The sequence below is a fragment of the Staurois parvus genome, unplaced genomic scaffold (assembly GCF_062004578.1).
Source record: "Staurois parvus isolate SC_StPar_1 unplaced genomic scaffold, SC_StPar_1.0 ptg000581l, whole genome shotgun sequence".
Classification (NCBI taxonomy): domain Eukaryota; kingdom Metazoa; phylum Chordata; class Amphibia; order Anura; family Ranidae; genus Staurois; species Staurois parvus.
In genome coordinates, this window is record NW_028318377.1 from 7,321,570 (window position 1) to 7,341,271 (window position 19,702).

The 19,702-nt window shown below is 40.2% G+C and overlaps 1 protein-coding gene across 2 annotated transcripts in view; it reads left to right on the forward strand.

Annotated features, from left to right (window-relative positions):
* The window catches only part of LOC149450162 (charged multivesicular body protein 3), a 76,824-nt gene that overhangs the window by 19,260 nt on the left and 37,862 nt on the right, over positions 1–19,702 (forward strand). The window contains exons 4-5 of one of the 2 annotated variants that reach the window (XM_089692299.1): positions 2,760–2,875; positions 6,780–8,749. The exons of the other annotated variant lie outside the window; for it this stretch is intronic. Coding sequence (XP_089548425.1) covers positions 2,760–2,875; positions 6,780–8,343 — 1,680 coding nt within the window. The 3' untranslated portion in view covers positions 8,344–8,749. Of the gene's footprint in view, positions 1–2,759; positions 2,876–6,779; positions 8,750–19,702 lie in introns of those variants that run through there. 2 annotated transcript variants of the gene reach the window in all.

The following is a 19,702-nucleotide window of genomic DNA, read 5'->3' on the forward strand; positions in this document are numbered from 1 at the left end:
TTTTTTTTTTTTTTCGGTCCACAGTATATTGGTCCTCAGTTTTAGTTTGGTAGAAATTATATTCATAGCTAGGACTGGAAAAACAAGGTTTTTAGATCCCAAACTGGTGACCCCAAATTGTATTGTGGGGCCAACCAACCGAAAACACCCAAAAGCTAGTTATGTTGCTAAGTTTTGGGGGGTTTTTTTTTTTTTAATTACAGTGCATTTTAGGGGTTAACAGGCCCCCTAATCAGGGCTACAATTTTTATAATAGTCATGGTCATTGCTGCTCTTTTACTGGACAGGGGAAAATCAGGTTGGTGGGGCTCACCTATATAAACTGGTGACAAAGTGAAGCTATGATTGGCGTGGTTCAAGAAGAGGGCAGCGATCGACCATTGTTGAGAGCATCTACTTTTAAAAGTTTTAGAATCGCAGTGAGGTGGTACTTCAAAGATTTGAAAATCCCACCTCTAAAGAAAAGTAAGATCTAGCATTACTGTCATTAAAACAGATGGAGCTCCATGCTGTTCATTTTTGTGCTGGAAGTGAAGACCTATAAATACCTTTCTGTTTTATGAAGGCAATGTTCTATCTTGTTTAAAATGGTTTCCTTTAATAAATGTAAAAGTCCTGGGCTTCGTGGAGAGAGTAGCAACTCATGTTTTGAACAGGTCTTCTTCAGGTATTTGTCCTGTGTCCTGGGTTGTATTTATCTTTTTTGTATGCATGCATGGTTACAATTACTTTATGCATGTTTGTCTTGTGTACAGTTCAATACACACAACCCTTGGATATAGCTCCTTCATTTTGTCAGCCACACCTAAATGTATCATGACAATTCAGTTCAGAACCTGTTTGACCACATTGTACTTAGCCATTGTTAAACTTGTCCAGGGGCATGGATTAATTTTTAGCTGTGTTGTAAAGATAGAGGACAATATATACATATAGGACCCTGCCAAATACAGTCTGCCCCTCATTGCTGCTTTGTCTCCCTTTATTGACACCTGTATTGGCTCACTTTTTCCTTTTGGCAAAATGCCACTAGGGCTATTTACAGCCGATATGTTTCGGACACCGAAATTTCAGTGCATCCCTAATTCACAGTAGATGTAATTATGTGCACCTTGTGTCATTTTGAAATGCAGGCCACCTTTTTTTTTTTTTTGTTTTTTAAATCCACTTGTGTCATTGGGGCCTGTTCCTTCCAGAGAGACAGGTTGCACTGCTATTTTTAAGATATGCTGCAGTTTGGGCTGTGATGGCCTGAAGCCATGTCTATTACTTAGTTATTCTGGCTGAAAAAATACAAAATTCCATCCAGTTCAACCATAAAAAAAAAAAAAAAGTTATAATCCTACACCCACAGTTGAAATGAGACATTTAACATGACCTTGAAACACTTGTAAATATGCAAGGCGATGCATGTTAAAGTCTACATAGTACTGCATGTGTTTTTAATTGCTTCTGATGTAAATTTAATATTATTAGGTAGCCCACCACCTCTTGTATCTGGTATGAATTTACTCTTATTAGGTAGCCCACCACCTCTTGTATCTGGTTCGAACTTACTCTTATTAGGTAGTCCACCACCTCTTGTATCTGGTGTGAACTTACTATTATTAGGTAGCCCACCACCTCTTGTATCTGGTGTGAACTTACTCTTATTAGGTAGCCCACCACCTCTTGTATCTGGTGTGAACTTACTATTATTAGGTAGCCCACCACCTCTTGTATCTGGTGTGAACTTACTCTTATTAGGTAGTCCACCACCTCTTGTATCTGGTATGAATTTACTCTTATTAGGTAGCCCACCACCTCTTGTATCTGGTATGAATTTACTCTTATTAGGTAGCCCACCACCTCTTGTATCTGGTATGAATTTACTCTTATTAGGTAGCCCACCACCTCTTGTATATGGTGTGAACTTACTCTTATTAGGTAGCCCACCACCTCCTCAGATTAAAAAAAAAAAATGGTAGATCAAAAAGTAAAAAACATTTTTATAAATATTGTTTAAAAATACCACCTATGGCTTCCAGCCACTTCTTGTAGGGCAGGCTAACATCACTGGTATGCAGAGAAAATACAGTACTTCAAGTTCTGTGAGAAGGCGCTTCTGTAAGATTTGTAATGCTTCCCTTTCCAGGGGCTCAGGAGACACCCCCGTATCAATCACTCTTGCCATAAGGTCTCTTTGACCTAGCACTCAAAATTGTGAGTGACCATGAAATGGTGTAAAACTTTCGTACCCAAAATTGTCCATAAGTTCTTACAGGTTATCAGTTTAGCTTTGAATAATGTCCCTATGATTCGTTCTCTCACTCCCAGCGTTCGAAGCAATAAATAATGATTCTGTATGTAAGCGCCCCTGACGTGCATTTGATGTACAGTCAGGAATGCTTTTTTTTGGGGGTGGTTAAGGGCTTTTTTTTTTTTTTTTTACTTTATTATCACATAGGAACCAACAGCCCCATATTTATAGTGACAAGTTTTTTTTATTGAGACATCAAGGGTGTATTAGTCACTTTGGGGTTTATTTACTAAAGCTGGAGAGTGCAAACCCCCTTCTCCCCATTGCTGCCAATGTATTGTATACGTTGGTGACAGAAAAAGGGTAAATTGTCTTTTTGTTGTTTTGGTCCCTGGAAAGTGCCTTGTTATTTGAAAGCCCTTTTACATGAATCTGTGTAATAAAACCAGGCTGCTTATTGACCTTTTTAAACTGTGCCCATCAGATATCAGCCTCAGAGTTGCTGCTTATTCTTTTCCAGGTGGTTGCTAATGATCGAAGTCCTCTTGTGAGTAAAGTGCACTGGGAGAAGATGGTGAAAAAAGTGACCAAGTTTGGCATCCGGACAGGGACTTTCAATTGCTCCAGTGACCCCAAGTGAGTAGAGACCTCTTTACATTTATAATAAAGATGGAAACCTCTTGTTAACCTATCAATCTCTTCTTCTTCCTTCTTTCTTCCTCATTCTTCTTCCTTCTTTCTTCCTCCTTCTTCTTCCTTCTTTCTTCCTCCTTCTTCCTTCTTTCTTCCTCCTTCTTCTAATTACAAAATAGATACAGCATTTACAATATATATATATTAAAAGGCAGTTGTTATCCGATGTGAAGTACATACACATAGAACTGTAACTATGAAACCTAAGTGGAGCAAATACAACAAATATAAAAAATATAACACTTCTCCTCTATCCTGTATATTACTCCTCACATGAATCTCCAATAAAAATAAATGTTATCCCTAATTGTGGAATCTTTTGCAATCAGACTTTTTAAAGTAGAACTTTACCCAAAAGGGGAATTTCTGCTCTTCCTTCTCCTTTGTATTTGGCATTGACATTTTTTTTTTTTTCTTTTGAGGGGTGGGAGTGGGTACCTGGTTTTGATCCGAGCAGGAGTTCAGCCCCCCTTCCCCCCCAGCTTTCTGGGATGTGCACGTGCAGTGAGCAGCCAGTTGTGAGGCTGAAAGCAGTCACAGCCGGCCGCCCATAGTTCGTATTCCGGAGCTGGGGACTGAAGCCCAGTGAGGACAGCGCTGGATCCCGGGATAGGGGAGTGTCTGTTTATTAAAAATCAGGAGCTACAGTTTTTGTAGCTACTAACTTTTTTTTTTTTTTTTTTTTTCTTCAAAAGATGACTGAAGAACCGCTTTAATATATTGTAGGCTATTATTAGGAGTGCTGCTTTTCATAGAAATGGTTTTCCTGACTTTGATTGTGGCCAAGGGTGTGCATTTTAGACCATCCCTTTTACATATATTCAAAATCTTTCTTTTTAACATCTCCCATCCCTGCTAGCAAAACCATCTCCCCCTGCCTAACATCACTTAGAGTACCTGTCATGAAAGAACACTGAAGGGTGCCATTGCTGACCTCTCCTTTTTAAGAATGTTGGTTCCCTGGCTGTCATGCTGGTGCTTTCCCTTCAGTGCTAAAGGGAACAAGCATAGAGATATGAAATTCTGACACTCATTTACACCACGTTTTGTTCTGGGTCTCCATCTGAAAAGTATTAGAGTTAGACACACAGGCATCTGGCAGCGATGACATCCCCATACTATTCTCATGACAGGCTGGATTTAAAATGAACCTATGGGGAGAAAATATCTAGAACCTGCATAGCGAGTCACTGACTTGGGGCACGAATGCAACGTGGTAATTCTGACTTTTGTCAGAATTACCACGTTGCATTCGTGCCCCAAGTCAGTGACTCGCTATGCAGGTTCTAGATATTTTCTCCCCATAGGTTCATTTTAAATCCAGCCTTAACTTTCTGCATGCTTGTTCTACGTTCTTGAATCACTAGAGCGAGAAATCAACACCTTTGACATCTTTAAAAACAAGTCTGCAATGACAGCTGCTATATTGCTGTTCTTACGGCGCTGTTACTTGTCAGGTTCATGTTAACATTTTCCTGTCAATCTTCATCTAATCATGTTTCCTCAAGTCTTCCCAGCAGTGGATGTAATGCATGTAACCTCACATACATACAGGTAGAATAACTTCATAGATCAAAATGGATATCCAGAAAGCCTGAACTATTGGTGGGACATATGAAGCTGAAGTTTTTTTGTATTTTATTTATTTTTAAATACAGCCATTCACATGAGGTATATGTATTCCATTACCTTCTAGTAAAAATCTTATATCCTAGTCCCTGGATACTGCCCTAAGCTGTTATCCTCTAGCGCAGGGGTCTCCCAAACTTTCTAAACAAGGGGCCAGTTTACTGTTTTTCAGACTTTAGCGGTCCAGACTGTGGCCAGTGGGAGTAAAAAAAATGTCCCAAGTAAATAATACCCCATCATTGGTTTTGGTTGAAGTAATAGTGCCCCATTATTTGTATCAGCGGAAGGAATAGTGCCCCATCATTGGTATCAGTGGAAGGAATAGTGTCCCATCATTGGTGTCAGTGGGGGGAATAGTGCCCTATTATTTGTATCAGCAGAAGGAATAGTGCCCCATTATTTGTATCAGCAGAAGGAATAGTGCCCCATCATTGGTATCAGTGGAAGGAATAGTGCCCTATTGTTATCAGTAGGAATAATAGTGTCGCATGGTTGATATCAGCGGGAGGAATATCACCTCATCATTGGTGTCAGTGGGAGGAATATCACCCCATCATTGGTGTCAGTGGGAGGCATGGTGCCCCATCTTTGGTTTCAGTTGTGGATGGAATAGTGCCCCAAGGGCTTAGAGGAAAACAAAGGGCCACAGTTTGAAGACCAGTGCTCTAGCGCTATGAAGGTTACCAGAAGTCACTACTACTGAGAAAAGTTGGACTGCTCACCTGTCCCCCTTCTGCTCTCCCTGCCATTCAGATTGCAGTACACTGTGTGAGAGTCGTAATATGAGCAATATGAATGGCGGAGTGGGTAAAAAGGGGGGACAAACAAGCTCCTCAGCTATTCTCAGTAGCTGTGGCTGCTGTTAATGCCCCTCAGGGCAGTATCTGGTGGCTCTGTAGGAGGCACTGCAGGAAGAATAAATCATCCATTGCATATAACTAATGTGTTTGCTGCTGTCCCCCACAAAAAAAAAATTCAAAAAATATGGAGGGGGTTCATCTCTTCCCACCAATCGGCTCTCAGAGCTGTCCTCGCTGAGCTGTGCACTATTGAAGAGCATTAGCAAGGAATTCTATATGTAAGTGAGTGCACTCTAAAAAGCGACCAATGCACTAAAAGGAACCACAAAACCTTCCTACCAAAATCATAAAACACGGAGTGCAGCGCTAAATCAAAATAAGACAAATAAAACCTTAACATAACGGAATATGTGACTGATATAAGTCCACTTATAATATCAGAATATGAGTTATGTAGTCCACCATAAAATATCAATCACTGTGAGTATGATCCAATCTTCTGTTGTAGAGGTATGAATAGATTGCCTACTCACCAGAAGCACAATATTATTGCGTATATCTAGATCACATGCATCCTGGGGTCCCGGATGGAAACAGCCTGGTGCTAGGATCCTCTGGTGGTCCCTCAGTGGTATATGAGAAGGATATAGGTCTGGTCACAAGGTGTTTAATCCTCAGGTCCACAGCAGTGCCTGAAATACTGGTGCTGAGGTATGGAGGCTCAATGCCAGGTATGGGGAATAAAGGTGCTCATAGTGTAGTATTATGAATAATAAATTTATTGTATCAAATAAGAACAATGACGTACATAAGCAACTAAAAAGGTTACAAGAGACTGCTGTGAGCAATCATAAGAAGCACCCAAACAGGCACTGACCAGTGCAAATCAAGTGTGGGCCGCCGGACCTCCTGATCCGGCGGCGTGACGTCAAGGCGTGCGAGGGCTCCTCCTAGACTCGTTTCGTGTAAACACACGTCTGCAGTAGGGGTGATCCTTCTCATATACCACTGAGGGACCACCAGAGGATCCTAGCACCAGGCTGTTTCCATCCGGGACCCCAGGATGCATGTGATCTAGATATGCGCAATAATATTGTGCTTCTGGTGAGTAGGCAATCTATTCATACCTCTACAACAGAAGATTGGATCATACTCAGTGATTGATATTTTATGATGGACTACATAACTCATATTCTGATATTATAAGTGGACTTATATCAGTCACATATTCTGTTATGTTAAGGTTTTATTTGTCTTATTTTGATTTAGCGCTGCACTCCCTGTTTTATGAGCAAGGAATTCTAGTTTGTGCAAGGTCTTGATCTGCATTCAAAATAATGTGTTTTTTAAGAAAGCTTCAATAATATTGCATTTTCTCTTCATGGTACTCTTACCTTCTCCTGTTTATTCTCTTGTAGATACTGCAGGAAGAGAGGATGGATGAGGTCAACGCTTATTATGTCTGTGCCCCAAACAAGCACTTCAAAGGGAAAAGTCATGCTGAAAGAGTACAGTGGACGCAAAATTGAAACTGAGCATATATTTAAGTGGATTACTGCACACGCCGCTTCACGGATCAAAACAGTTTACAATTCTGAGCACTTGAAAGAAGAATGGAACAAAAGTGATCAGTACAAGGTCAAGTTGTACCTCTTTGCCAGTCTTGATAAGCCTCCAGCTTTCTTCTCAGCGTTGAGTGTGAAATTTACCGGGAGAGTGGAATTTATCTTTGTCAATGTCGGTAATTGGGACAATACAAGCTACATGACAGAAATTGGCATATCCAGAACACCTTCCTATGTTTTGAAGACCCCAGAGGGAATTTACAAATATGGGAATAATACAGGCGAGTATATCTCCCTCCGAGCCATGGATTCCTTCCTGCGCACTTTACAGCCCGAAGTCAATGACTTGTTTGTGCTCAGTTTGGTCTTGGTGAACCTGATGGCTTGGATGGACTTATTTATTACTCAAGGAGCCACCATCAAAAGATTTGTTGTTTTAATCAGCACTTTAGGGACCTATAATTCCCTGTTAATCATTTCCTGGCTACCAGTTTTGGGATTCCTACAGCTGCCCTACCTAGACAGCTTTTATGAGTACAGTCTAAAGTTACTTCGCTATTCTAACACGACAACTTTGGCTTCGTGGGTAAGAGCCGACTGGATGTTCTACTCTTCCCATCCTGCCCTTTTCCTAAGCACTTATCTTGGTCATGGCTTACTTATAGATTACTTTGAAAAGAAGAGACGTCGAAATAATGCTGATGAAGTCAATGCCAATAACTTGGAGTGGCTGTCTAGCCTCTGGGATTGGTACACTAGCTACCTGTTCCATCCGATCGCCTCTTTCCAGCACTTTCCCAATAACTCTGACTGGGATGAAGACCCAGACCTCTACCTCGAGCGCTTGGCATTTCCAGATTTGTGGCTTCACCCTCTGATACCCACCGACTACATCAAAAATCTACCCACCTGGCAGTTCCAGAGTCATAAGCATTCCGTAGAAGAAGACCTCTTGGAAGGCTCTGTAGAAAGTGACAGTGACTCTGAAACTGAGCCTTCTAACAGCGCAACTTGTCAATGTCAAGCACTTGAAGGCCATACCAACTGTTGCACAGCTAAGCCTTCAGCGGAAACCACTGACCAAACTTGCTCATGTGTCGACACACAAAAGAAAGGCAGCCCATGCGGAAGAAAAATCAGGGCCTATGGTTCTTATTGCACTGAGGACAGCCTAGAACCAAATTGGTCCGTGTGGCCAGTAAACATGTTGCATTGTACAGAATGTGTTGTGTGTCTAGAGAATTTTGAGAATGGTTCTCTACTTATGGGTTTACCTTGTGGTCACGTATTTCACCAAAACTGCATTGTGATGTGGCTGGTGGGAGGTAGACACTGTTGCCCGGTTTGCCGCTGGGCATCCTACAAAAAGAAACATTACAGTCACCAAGCATCATTGTCAAGTACCACTGTCTCTTAGCGCCTGCGTTTTGCCTGTGAGCTTACTTGCCTGTTTTATGCTTGTATCTGTTAGAAACTTAAGTGGTTTGATGTCCTGTTTCAGTCTTCACATTGGAACGAATATAAAGTTCTGTCAATGTCCATGATCCCTCATCAATCTGTCTTGTTGCCTTGTGTGTTCAGTGTCAATGCATACGTAACCAGAAAAAAATATTTTTATGATTTTGAAAAATATTCCTATTTCAGTGTACTATTTTTTAAAACAAAATTAATCTTCCGCCAAACTCTAGAAGAAATTCAGGTTGATTTATTTTTGATTGCTAGTTTTTATCAACCTTGCTCAGCATTTCAGAAGCTTGTGAAGGTACATTATGAAAGTTTAATCAAATGGGATAAGTGTTATTTTTAATAAATCTTAAACACTGGTTTCTGCTCATTTTTATTGAAATTTGATTTGTTCTACTTAAATATTTTTAGCTGAACTTATGTAAACAAACAACAGTATATGACTAAAAGTTGTGAACACCTGACCATCACAACTACAGGTGTGTGAAAAAGTAAGTACACTCCAAGGAAATTGTTGTCTTTTTCAACAGGCAAACTTTGGACCTTGATTCCAATGGTGCCTATAGATAAAGGGTGATACTGTATACTTAAACAAATTACCTAAAATATGATATTATGTTAATTAGTGAAATGCATGAAAATTGCACGTACATCCCTACATTTACCATCTCCATGAAAGAAGAATTAGGTGTTTAAGATTAGGCGGCAATAATTAGAACCTTCTTAGGCTGGCCATACACTATATACACTTTTATTACAAATTTTTGTCCAATTTATGCCCAATTTCCTTTATATTTTCCCTCAACTATGTAGTGCAAGGGCTTGCCTAATTGAATAAATTGAAAATGTCGTTTAGGTTTGACCTCATATTATATGGTTTTTGGTAAATATAAAGCAAAATTCTCAAGAAAATTGTATAATGTATGGCCAGCCTTAGGGAGTATGCAGGAAGAACCTGTCCTATTTAAACCTCAGACATCATGCCAAGATCAGTAGAGCTTTCTAAGGCCCTTGGGTAGAAGGTTGGGGATATCAGAGTCTGGCAGGGATTTTAAAAGATTGATTTTTACATAATTTGGCAATCCTTCCACTGCAAGGCCCCTTCTTTTGATTTTTCAGATTAAGTTAAATATATAATTTATAAAAACATAAACACAGTATCAAAAACATTAATCTTTTTCCATTTTATCACCCCCCCCCCCCACCGCCACCACCACCTATGCACCACCCTCCTCCCCCCTCAACTCTGCAATTTCCTATTACTTTCTGGGGATCCCAATCTCAACAAAGCAAGACGCAAATAAAAACCCCAATTGATCTATGTTTGTCCCCCATCAACTCTAAATTTAACTTTTGACTTTTTAAATTCATCCCATTTGTTCCATCGTATATGATGACTTATCTTCATTCTTATGGAAAAGTTCCTCCAATCTACATATTTGATCTACCGTGTCAACCCAATCTTTTCTTTTCGGCACCTCCTGTCTCCTCCAAAACTTAAGAATCAATCCCTTTGCTGCATTCAGCTAATACAATAAACCAGATTTTTTTTATATTTTTTTGTCTGAAAGCTTGTTACTATGAAAAAGACAAGTCTCTGGATCTTTTAATTCATCAACCTCTAAAATTTTTTAATCAGACTTACAATTTTCCCCCAATACTGTTGGATTTTAGGACACTCCCACCATATATGATACATTGTGCCTCTACCTCCACATCCATGCCAACACAAAGGTGAATTATCTTCACTTAATCTATGTGCCACACTCGGTGTGAAATACCATCTTGCCATACACTTATAATTCATCTCTACCTCCCGCATATTTACATTTCCATTAATTATTCTATACATTTTCCTCTGTTTTTCTACATCTAGTAGTATTCCTATATCCCTTTCCCATTTTTCTATAAATGTAGGCTTTAGATCAGTGAGAATCTTATATATTTTAGAAGTTCCGTGTTTCCCATCTCCCCGTGTATCTAACAAATGCTCAAAAGGGTTCCAATCCTCTTATTCTTAAAGGCTTTGTAAGCTTCCTTATAAAGTGTTTCAATTGAAAATAATGCCACTCATCCATTTTTGTGAAAACGTCTTTTTTTTTTTTTTTTTTTTTTTTTTTTTTTTCTTCCAGTACCTTAAGTGATTCTAATTCCTCCCCTACCATTATATCCCTTAATTGTGCATCTTCCTTCTTTATCCACTTCCCTGTAATACCTTCTTTACCCGGGGGGGGGGGAAACTCTGTGGACCCTGAGGGCATTAATAATGAATTAAATTCCCATCCCATCTGTTTGTGTAGAGTGTCCCATACTTTTAAAACCTTTAATGGGAACAAACTTGTGCTATCTACTAATCCTAGGAATTGTGGAGGTAACCATATGATTCTACTAAAGTTGGTGCTACTTAGTGTATTTTCTATTTTAACCCAGCTTTTACATTATGTGTTCAGTCAAAAATTCTCGCCATTATTACCGAGCTATAATATCTTTTCAAGTCTGTTACTCCCAGCATTTTGCGTTTTAATCTGCCCAGCAACAAATTTGAAAAAAAAAAAAATTGCAAAACACACCGCAAAAAGCATTGCAGAGACTGATCAATCGCAAACTGCATGATACTGCTTCTATGCTGCATTTTTTTTTTTTTAAATCTTTTCTCTTGATGTCTTTATATCAGATTTTATTTTGAGACCATTTTACACACATATACAAACAAGCATGTCTTTAAAAAAAAAAATACAAAATACCTAACCTGAGATGGAGCATACCTAAATATAATCAAAACAATGAAAAAAAAAAAAGCATTATGACAGCCAATGAACATCCAACAATACATATGGGCTCTGCTTTTAATAAATTAAATAATACAGCTATGCCTAAAGAGGCCTATATCCTAACTCGATGCTGGACTCGTGGGTTAACCAAGGTGACCAAATGAAATCAAACCTCTTTAATAAATTTCTGAGGAAAAAAAAAAGGTGTCTCTCATAATAAATGCACTTATTACAATCAGATATGGGCGGAGGTTGCAGGGAAGTCCAGTTAAGGGCAAAATGCCTTCGAGCCACAAACAGTGCATGTGTAACTGTAATCGGCTTTGGTGGTTTAAGCAATGAAGAATCAACATCACCCAATAACCATGGGAGAGGTTCCATTGGAAGATTCACATCTAAAATCCCATTAAGTGTGTCCAACACCTCCGCCCCATACCTCTGTAGTTTTGGGCAATGCCATAATAGGTGTATCATGGACCCCGAAATACTGCATCTAGGACAGGCTGAGTCGGCTCTTAGACCAACAGCACACAAACATTCTGGGGTCCTATATACCCTATGAAGAACAAAAAAAAATCTAGTTTAGCCTATGCGAAGAGGAGAATAAAACAAAAGGGATTTCTGAGGAGGGATTTCCTAAGACAGATTCAGGTACATATGCTAGATATATGTAAACATCCTTTTTGACTATTCCTAAGATGCCACCACATTGACGCTTAACACTGCAAGCAACTGTAGTTTTGATTGCACTTTTATCTGTGGCAAGGGGAGCCACATGACCATTACACTTTAGTGTTCTGCTTTATGCTGCATTTTTTCAAATTCTTTTCTCTTGATGGCAATAGAAACGGATGTTCCCTGTTCACTAAAGTGGACCTATCATCAAAGGAAACCTAAACCATTCAGGGCAAAGTGACAGTCTCTTGAAAGTGGTGCACATACTCCTTTCACTGCCAATAATATAAGACCTTTTTTTTAAATATTCAACAATGTAATGCATGTTTATTTTAAATGTGTGGCACCATCTAGTGGGATAAAAGAAACGCACTATACATTGTATATACAATATATAGTGTGTGTGTGATATAGATATATATATATATATATATATATACACACACACACACACTTTATTTCCAAAATTATTGGGACACCTGCCTTTACATGCATATGAACTTTAATGGCATCCCAGTTTTAGTCTGCAGGGTTCAATATTGAGTTGGCCCCGCCCTTTGCAGCTATAACAGATTCAACTCTTCTGGGAAGGCTGTCCACAAGGTTTAGGAGTGTCTATGGGAAGGTTTGACCATTCTTCCAGAAGCACATTTGTGAGGTCAGGCACTAATGTCGTACGAGAAGGCCTGGCTCACAGTCTCCATTCTAATTCATCCCAGAGGTGTTCTATCGGGTTGAGTTCAGACTCTGTGCAGGCCAAACCTTGCTTTGTGTCCTGTCAACCTCAGGTCATGTTGGAACAGTAAGGGGCCATCCCCAAACTGTTCCCACAAAGTTGTGAACATGAAATTGTCCAAAATGTCTTGGTATGTTGACACCTTAAGTGTTCTCTTCACTGGAACTAAGGGGCCAAGCCCAACCCTTGAAAAACAACCCCACACCATAATCCCCCCCTCCCCCAAACTTTACACTTGCCACAATGCAGTCAGGCAAGGACCGCTCTCCTGGTAACCGCCAAACCCAAACATGTCCATCGGATTGCCAGACTGAGAAGTGTGATTCGTCACTCCAGAGAACACGTCTCCACTGCTCTAGAGTCCAGTGGCTGCGTGCTTTACACCACTGCATCTGACGATTTGCATTGCACTTGGTGATGTAAGGCTTGGATACAGCTGCTCGGCCATGCAAGCCCATTCCATGAAGCTCTCTATGCACTGTTGTTGTGCTAATCTGAAGGCCACACAAAGTTTGGAGGTCTTTAGCTATTGCAGATAGTTGACGACTTCTGCGCACTGTGCGCTTCAGCATGCACTGACCCCGCTCTGTCATTTTACGTGGCCTACCACTTTGTGGCTGAGTTGCTGTTGTTCCCAGTTGCTTCCACTTTGTTAAACTACCACTAACAGTTGACCGTGGAATATTTAGTAACAAGGAAATGTCACGGATGGACTTATTGCACAGGTGGCAACCTATCACGGGACCACGCTTGAATCCACCGAGCTCCTGAGAGCGACCCATTCTTTCACAAATGTTTGTAGAAGCAGTCTGCATGCCTAGGTGCTTGATTTTATACACCTGAGCCCATGGAGGGGATTGGAACACCTGAATCCAATGATTTGGAGAGGTGTCCCAATACTTTTCGGCAATAGTGTGTGTGTATGTGTATATATATATATATATATATATATATATATGAATTTGTTTTTAAAATTATAGGTACTTATATAGCGCCATCAATTTATGCAACAATTTATATATTGGTCATTCACATCAGTCCCTGCTCTCAAGGAGCGTACAATCTAAGGTACCTAACTCACATTTATACATACACATACTAGCACCAATTTAGACAGCAGGCAACTAACTTACTAGCATTTCTTTGGAGTGTGCGAGGAAACCAGGAGGAAACCCATGCAGATACACGGAGAACATTCAAAATCCATGCAGGTAGTGCCGTGGTTGAGATTCTAACCAACGACCCTAGGGTTGCCAGGTGAAAGGTGTGTGTGTACACACATACGCATATCTATACTGATATGGATGGGTAATGTGTTAGGAATGTAAGGATGCCCCATCCTTTGATGGAAATGAAAATAATCAACCTACAAAGGACTGAATTTAACCGCCTCCCGTCCGCCATATAAGGAAATGACGGGCGCAAGGCGGTTCTCTCGTTCTGATATGATGTCCTCCCACTGTAATCCCGCGTGCGCGGCTCCAGGATCGCGCAGTGTCCCTCGGACACAGCGGATCACCGATCAACGGAAAGAGCTGAAGAGGTCCGTTCGGTCATGTGATCAGCTGAGTCCAATCACAGCTGATTGCATGTAAATAAGGAAATGCCGGTTATCAGCATTTCTCTCCTCACGAGCTGTCACGATGACAGAGGAGAGGAGAGCCGGTAATCGGCTTTACTCAGAGGGGACATGTACACTGATCATCAGGGCACTCATTAGGGCCCCAGCAGTGCCACCTGTCAGTGTCCATTATTGCCAGCTGTCAGTGCCACATCAATGCCACATATCAGTGCCTACCAGTGCACATCAATGTCACATATCAGTGTCCATCTGAGCTGCCTTTCAGTGCCACCTATCAGTGCACATCAGTGCCGCCTAACAGTGCCAGTCAGTTCCACCTTTCAGTGCCATATATGAGTGCTGCCTGTCAATACCCATCAGTGCCCTTCACTGCAGCCCCATTAGTGCACATCAGTGAAGGAGAAAAATCACTTATTTACAAAATTTTATAATGAAAACTAAGAAAAAATGTATTTTTTTTCAAAATTTTCACTTGTTTTTGGTTTGTTTAGCAAAAAAATAAAAACCCCAGAGGTGATTGAATACCACCAAAAGAAAGCTTTATCTGTCTCAAAAAATGATACAAATTTCATATGAGTATAGTGTTGCATGACCGAGCAATTGTCATTCAAAGTGTGACAGCACTGAAAGCTGAAAATTGGCCTGGGCAGGAAGGGGGTATAAGTGCCCTGTAGGCAAGTTGTTAAAGACACCCCAAAAAATCAAAGTGAAAAAAGGATGCAGCAGGCTAGTCCATTTTGCTGAAATTTCATTGCAGCAACTCAAAGTGGTACTCAGTAGTTTGTTTGGCCCCCACGTGCTTGTATGCATGCCTGACAATGTCGGGTCATGCTCCCAATGAGACAACAGAGGGTGTCCTGGGGTTTTTCTTCCCAGATCTGGACCAGGGCATCACTGAGCTCCTGGACAGTCTGAGGTGCAACCTGGTTGCATCGAATGGACCGAAACATGATATCCTAGTGGAGTTCTATTGGATTTAGATCATGTGAGCGTTGGGGGCCATTCAATAGTATAATTTCCTTCATCCTCCAGGAATTGCCTGCATGCTTTTGCAACATGAGGCCAGGCATTGTTGTGCACCAGGAGGAATTCAGGACCAACTGCACTAGTGTAGGGTCTGAAAATGGGTCCAAGAATTTCATTCTGATACCTAATGGCAGTCAGGGTGCCATTATCTAGCCTGTAGAGGTCTGTGCGTCCCTCCATGGATATGCCTTCCCAGACCATCACTGACCCACCACCACAATGGTCATGCTGAACGATGTTACAGGCAGCATAACATTCTCCATGGCTTCTCCAGACCCCTTCATATCTGTCACATGTGCTCAGGGTGAACCTTCTCTCATCTGTGAAAAGCACAGGGCACAAGTGGCAGACCTGCCAATTCTGGTGTTCAATGGCAAATGCCAATCAAGCTCTATGGTCCCGGGCAGTGAGCACAGAGCCTACTAGAGAACATCGGCCCTCAGGCCACCCTCATGAAGTCTGTTTCTAATCAGAGACATTCACACCAGTGGCCTGCTGGAGGTCATTTAGTACGGCTCAGGCAGTGCTCATCCTGTTCCTCCTTGCACAAAGGAGCAGATACTGATCCTGCTGATGGGTTAAGGATCTTGTACGGCCCTGTTAAGCTCTCCTAGAGTAACTGCCTGTGTCCTGGAGTCTCCTCCATGCTCTTGAGACTTTGTTGGGAGATACAGCAAACCTTCTGGCAATGGCATCTATTGATGTGCCATCCTGGAAGAGTTGGACTGCCTGTGCAACCTCTGTAGGGTCCAGTTATCGCCTCATGCTACCAGTGGTGACACTGACCCTAGTCAAATGGGTAATTTTCTATTAAAGCAGGAAGTAGGGATAGAAAAAAAAAAAGACAGAAGGGAAAGCACATAATGGATATTGGAAGGTATATGGGTCAAATCATAGAGCCCGGAGAGTGGTAAGTGGACAAAACAAGGAATAAAGGGATAGAGAGGAGTGGATAGGGTGGAGAAAAAAAGGTGTGTTGGGGAGATTGAAGGCCAGGAGTAAAAGGTGAGGCAAAGCCTGGAAATCTGAGGGGAAAATATGAAAAGGGTCTCTCGAGTGGATCTTCAAAGAACCCAAGGTAGCTATGGGTCTTCATGCAGAATGGCTTTTCCTTCCTCTGAGAACATGAAATCTATTCAGTAGAATCATTACTTTTACATTTTTCCTGTTTATTTTGAGAGGAAAGAACAAGATTTTCCAGTGACCTGATCTCCTCAACCTTACAAAGCCACATAGGTATTGTGACGGTTAAAGGATCTCTCCATCTTAGAGGGATACATGACTGTATTCAGAAGGTGTTGAAATATGGATTATTGATAAACTTTTACCAGGATGAAAGAAAAATGTAACAATAATAATTCTGGATCATCTGGGATAACGAAATCCATAAATTAGGGGGATAGTTCTCTAACTTGTGGTGGTTTATGTAAGAATTTATTCTAAATACTTAGAGCGGTGTCCTCTCCCTTAAACCAAATATTGCAGTGCCTCCAGCCGTTAAAATACGGCAAATATTTAAGAAACCAATAATTTGATCACCACTTAATAATATACCTTGAGTTCTTTCACCAATATGATTTTGTACCAAATTTGCCTATTTGATAAATACTTAAATAAATGTATTTATGTACAAATATTTATATATATATTAATACAAATGCAAAATACTGGTGATGAATATATATTCGTACACACAATCAAAGATATAATATGCTAATATCTATATTATCATACAATATATGATTTCAAATCAAGGAAAAACAAAATTTTGGGAGGTTAGTTGCAACCTATAGTGCTTCAGATATTATTTCTCATTTCCCGTGGCCATAGGGAAATAAGAAAATATCTCTGATCATTAGCACCACAACAACACTACAAATTAGTTAGTATGCAGTATATAACCTCAATACCAATATTCAAACAGTTATAGTTATAATCATATATATTATCTTAATGCATTCCTAACCACACAATAAAATGTGATGACTCTTAGAAAGTTTGACATGTCAAAGAAAATTACAATATTCTAGCACAGTCTCAGCACTCCCAGAATCATGATTTTGAGGCCTCCCCAGTGGGATGCAGTTGGGAAAAGAAGTATTTCTGGGCAGTCAGGCAGCAGAATTTAACTGAGCATCAACGTCTCTGGTGGAACACTTTTCCTTCAAATAGTCCTAAAAACAAAATGGCAGCTGGAAATTCTCAGCAAAATGGCTGCAGATAGCAAGTAAGGTATAGTGCAGTATATAGTAGCAACAGGGTAGATAAGATGTAGTTTAGAAGTTGTAGCAGTCTTAGAAGCTGTAAGAAATAGTCTGTGGAAGATTTTAAGTTGTCAGAAAATCCCAGAAAATTAGAAGATTCTAAGTAGTAGTTTCAGAAGATTGTAAGATTTCAGAAGATTGTAGAAGATTCAAGTTGTTAGAAGATTGTCTTTTTTCAGAAGAATCCCTTCAATTTGAAGTGGTTGGCATTTTATACTATTCAAGTCCTTTGTTTTGAAGGACCTTCCAACAGACTTGTTGATTGGACGGTTGAAAAGTTTGCGTACCTAGAGATGTTCCTAACCTGTCCACTGGGGATAGTCAGGTATTACAAATGAATTGGTGGTCTTAATGATGACTCACTCTTTTATATAAGCAGTATGTCTTTATGGATCAAATATATGTCCTATTCAAGTACAGATGATTTCACTACTAACTCTTGTATAAGGACCCTAGAAAGATGTGAATACATTTGGTTTCTAATTTTTCTGATACAGTATATGAACTGAATTGGAATGGTTGATTTCCTTTGGAAATATAGAAATGACCCAATTCACAAACCATCTTATATTGCGTCACTTCAAACTTCAGTTGAGTGGGATGCAATACCCAACCTTATCGAATAGATTTTCCTTTGATGAAAAAGTGTTGATAATATACTTTCTGATAATGTTTCCGTTGGTATATATATCAAGCTTTATATTTTAAATGACCCCACTTTCACCTTGTGTTTAAAGCATGGTTCAAGGATATGTGATAGGGAGAATTTCTAGTTACTTGCACTATTTGTGTGAGAATTAGGGTAAATAGAATGGACTGGATTTTGACCTCAGAATATAATAGCCGATTGTGACAGTTTAGAGGTCTTGTTTGGTCATCACACACTTTCCAAAGTTTTTGGAGAAATCAGACAATAAGGTTTCCGTCTCACCATTGTCCCTTTGGTACCTTGTATATACTCACCTTCAGACATTCAAATAGTGGTGTTTGAGTTTCATTGTCTCTTAGACCAACTTCTTCCACTCATTGTGTGTGTGGTAACTTCTTGGCTTATCACTTAAAGTTCAACCTAGAATGTTAACCCTTGACAGTCAACTAGGATTCCCAATTTGGGATAATATAATTTTTCTTAATAAACAGTCCAAAAATCATCACAAACGTTCGACCAGAGTGGTTTCAACCTGAGACAGGACTGGAAAATACGAATAGTGCCTATATTGGAGTTGCAACCCCAGCATAGATCATTTACCTCAGGATAAAATATATGTAGAAGATGTGGTGTTCAGTATCATCTAGATTCAATTTTAGTGTTAGTCACCTGCAGTTTTGTATATGTAGAGGACTTTAGTGAGATGTGCAATATCCGAACTGTGGGGATGTGAAAGTCATTTTAAGGTCCTTCCTCCATTGTTGAAGATAGGGCACTTTTGTATTCAGGCTTTGGTTGCAAAAGAGATGTGTATGGGAATGTCTCAATGGGCCTGGGTGTTTACACAGGACTTTAAAACCTGTGACTGGATGAGTAAAATCCCTGGTAGGTGGTACGTTAGGGAGGTGGTTACGTTAAGTGCCTAATATGTAAAGCGTGCAACAGGGTCAGGTGGAAGGGGCCTGTGGAAGAGCTTCTCTGGTGTCCGGAGGAAAAAACATGAGAACCTTTCTAGATTTTGACCAGTAGTAAGGGATAGGATGGGGCATATGTGGAACCTGGAAGGAAAGATGTTATGTATTCTAATGATTGTCTTCATATGTTTATTTTTTGGGCTTTGCATAGTTTGATACATTTCTGGGACTTGTGAAGTAACTGAGACTAAGCTGGTTTACTATTCTGTCTCTCCCTTCCTTATGAATGTACAAATGGAAAAAAAAGGTGAGCTGTAGGGATGGGTAAATCTGGCCTGGTTTAATCTGCAGGACGTTTGTCAAATCTTGTTTGGAATTTCCGCCACTCAAAATTAGCAGAGAAGCCCATAGAAATCCATGATGGAGCAATCTCAACACTAAATTCTGTCCTCCTTCAAAGCTAATAGGCAAGCTAATGTTAAAAAGGCATAGAATCCCAGGCACTGCCATGGGGGTGACTATTTAAAGCCAAACATTATAAAAAATAGAGTCCTCTTTTTGGGGCTTCGAGGGAGACATGAAAAATACACAAAACTTTCGAAAAAAAAAGGTTTAGGGGATGCCTTAAAGCTATACCTATTATCTTACTTACAGTATCTATCAGTCTTAATTATTGATCCATTTGGACCTCCTCT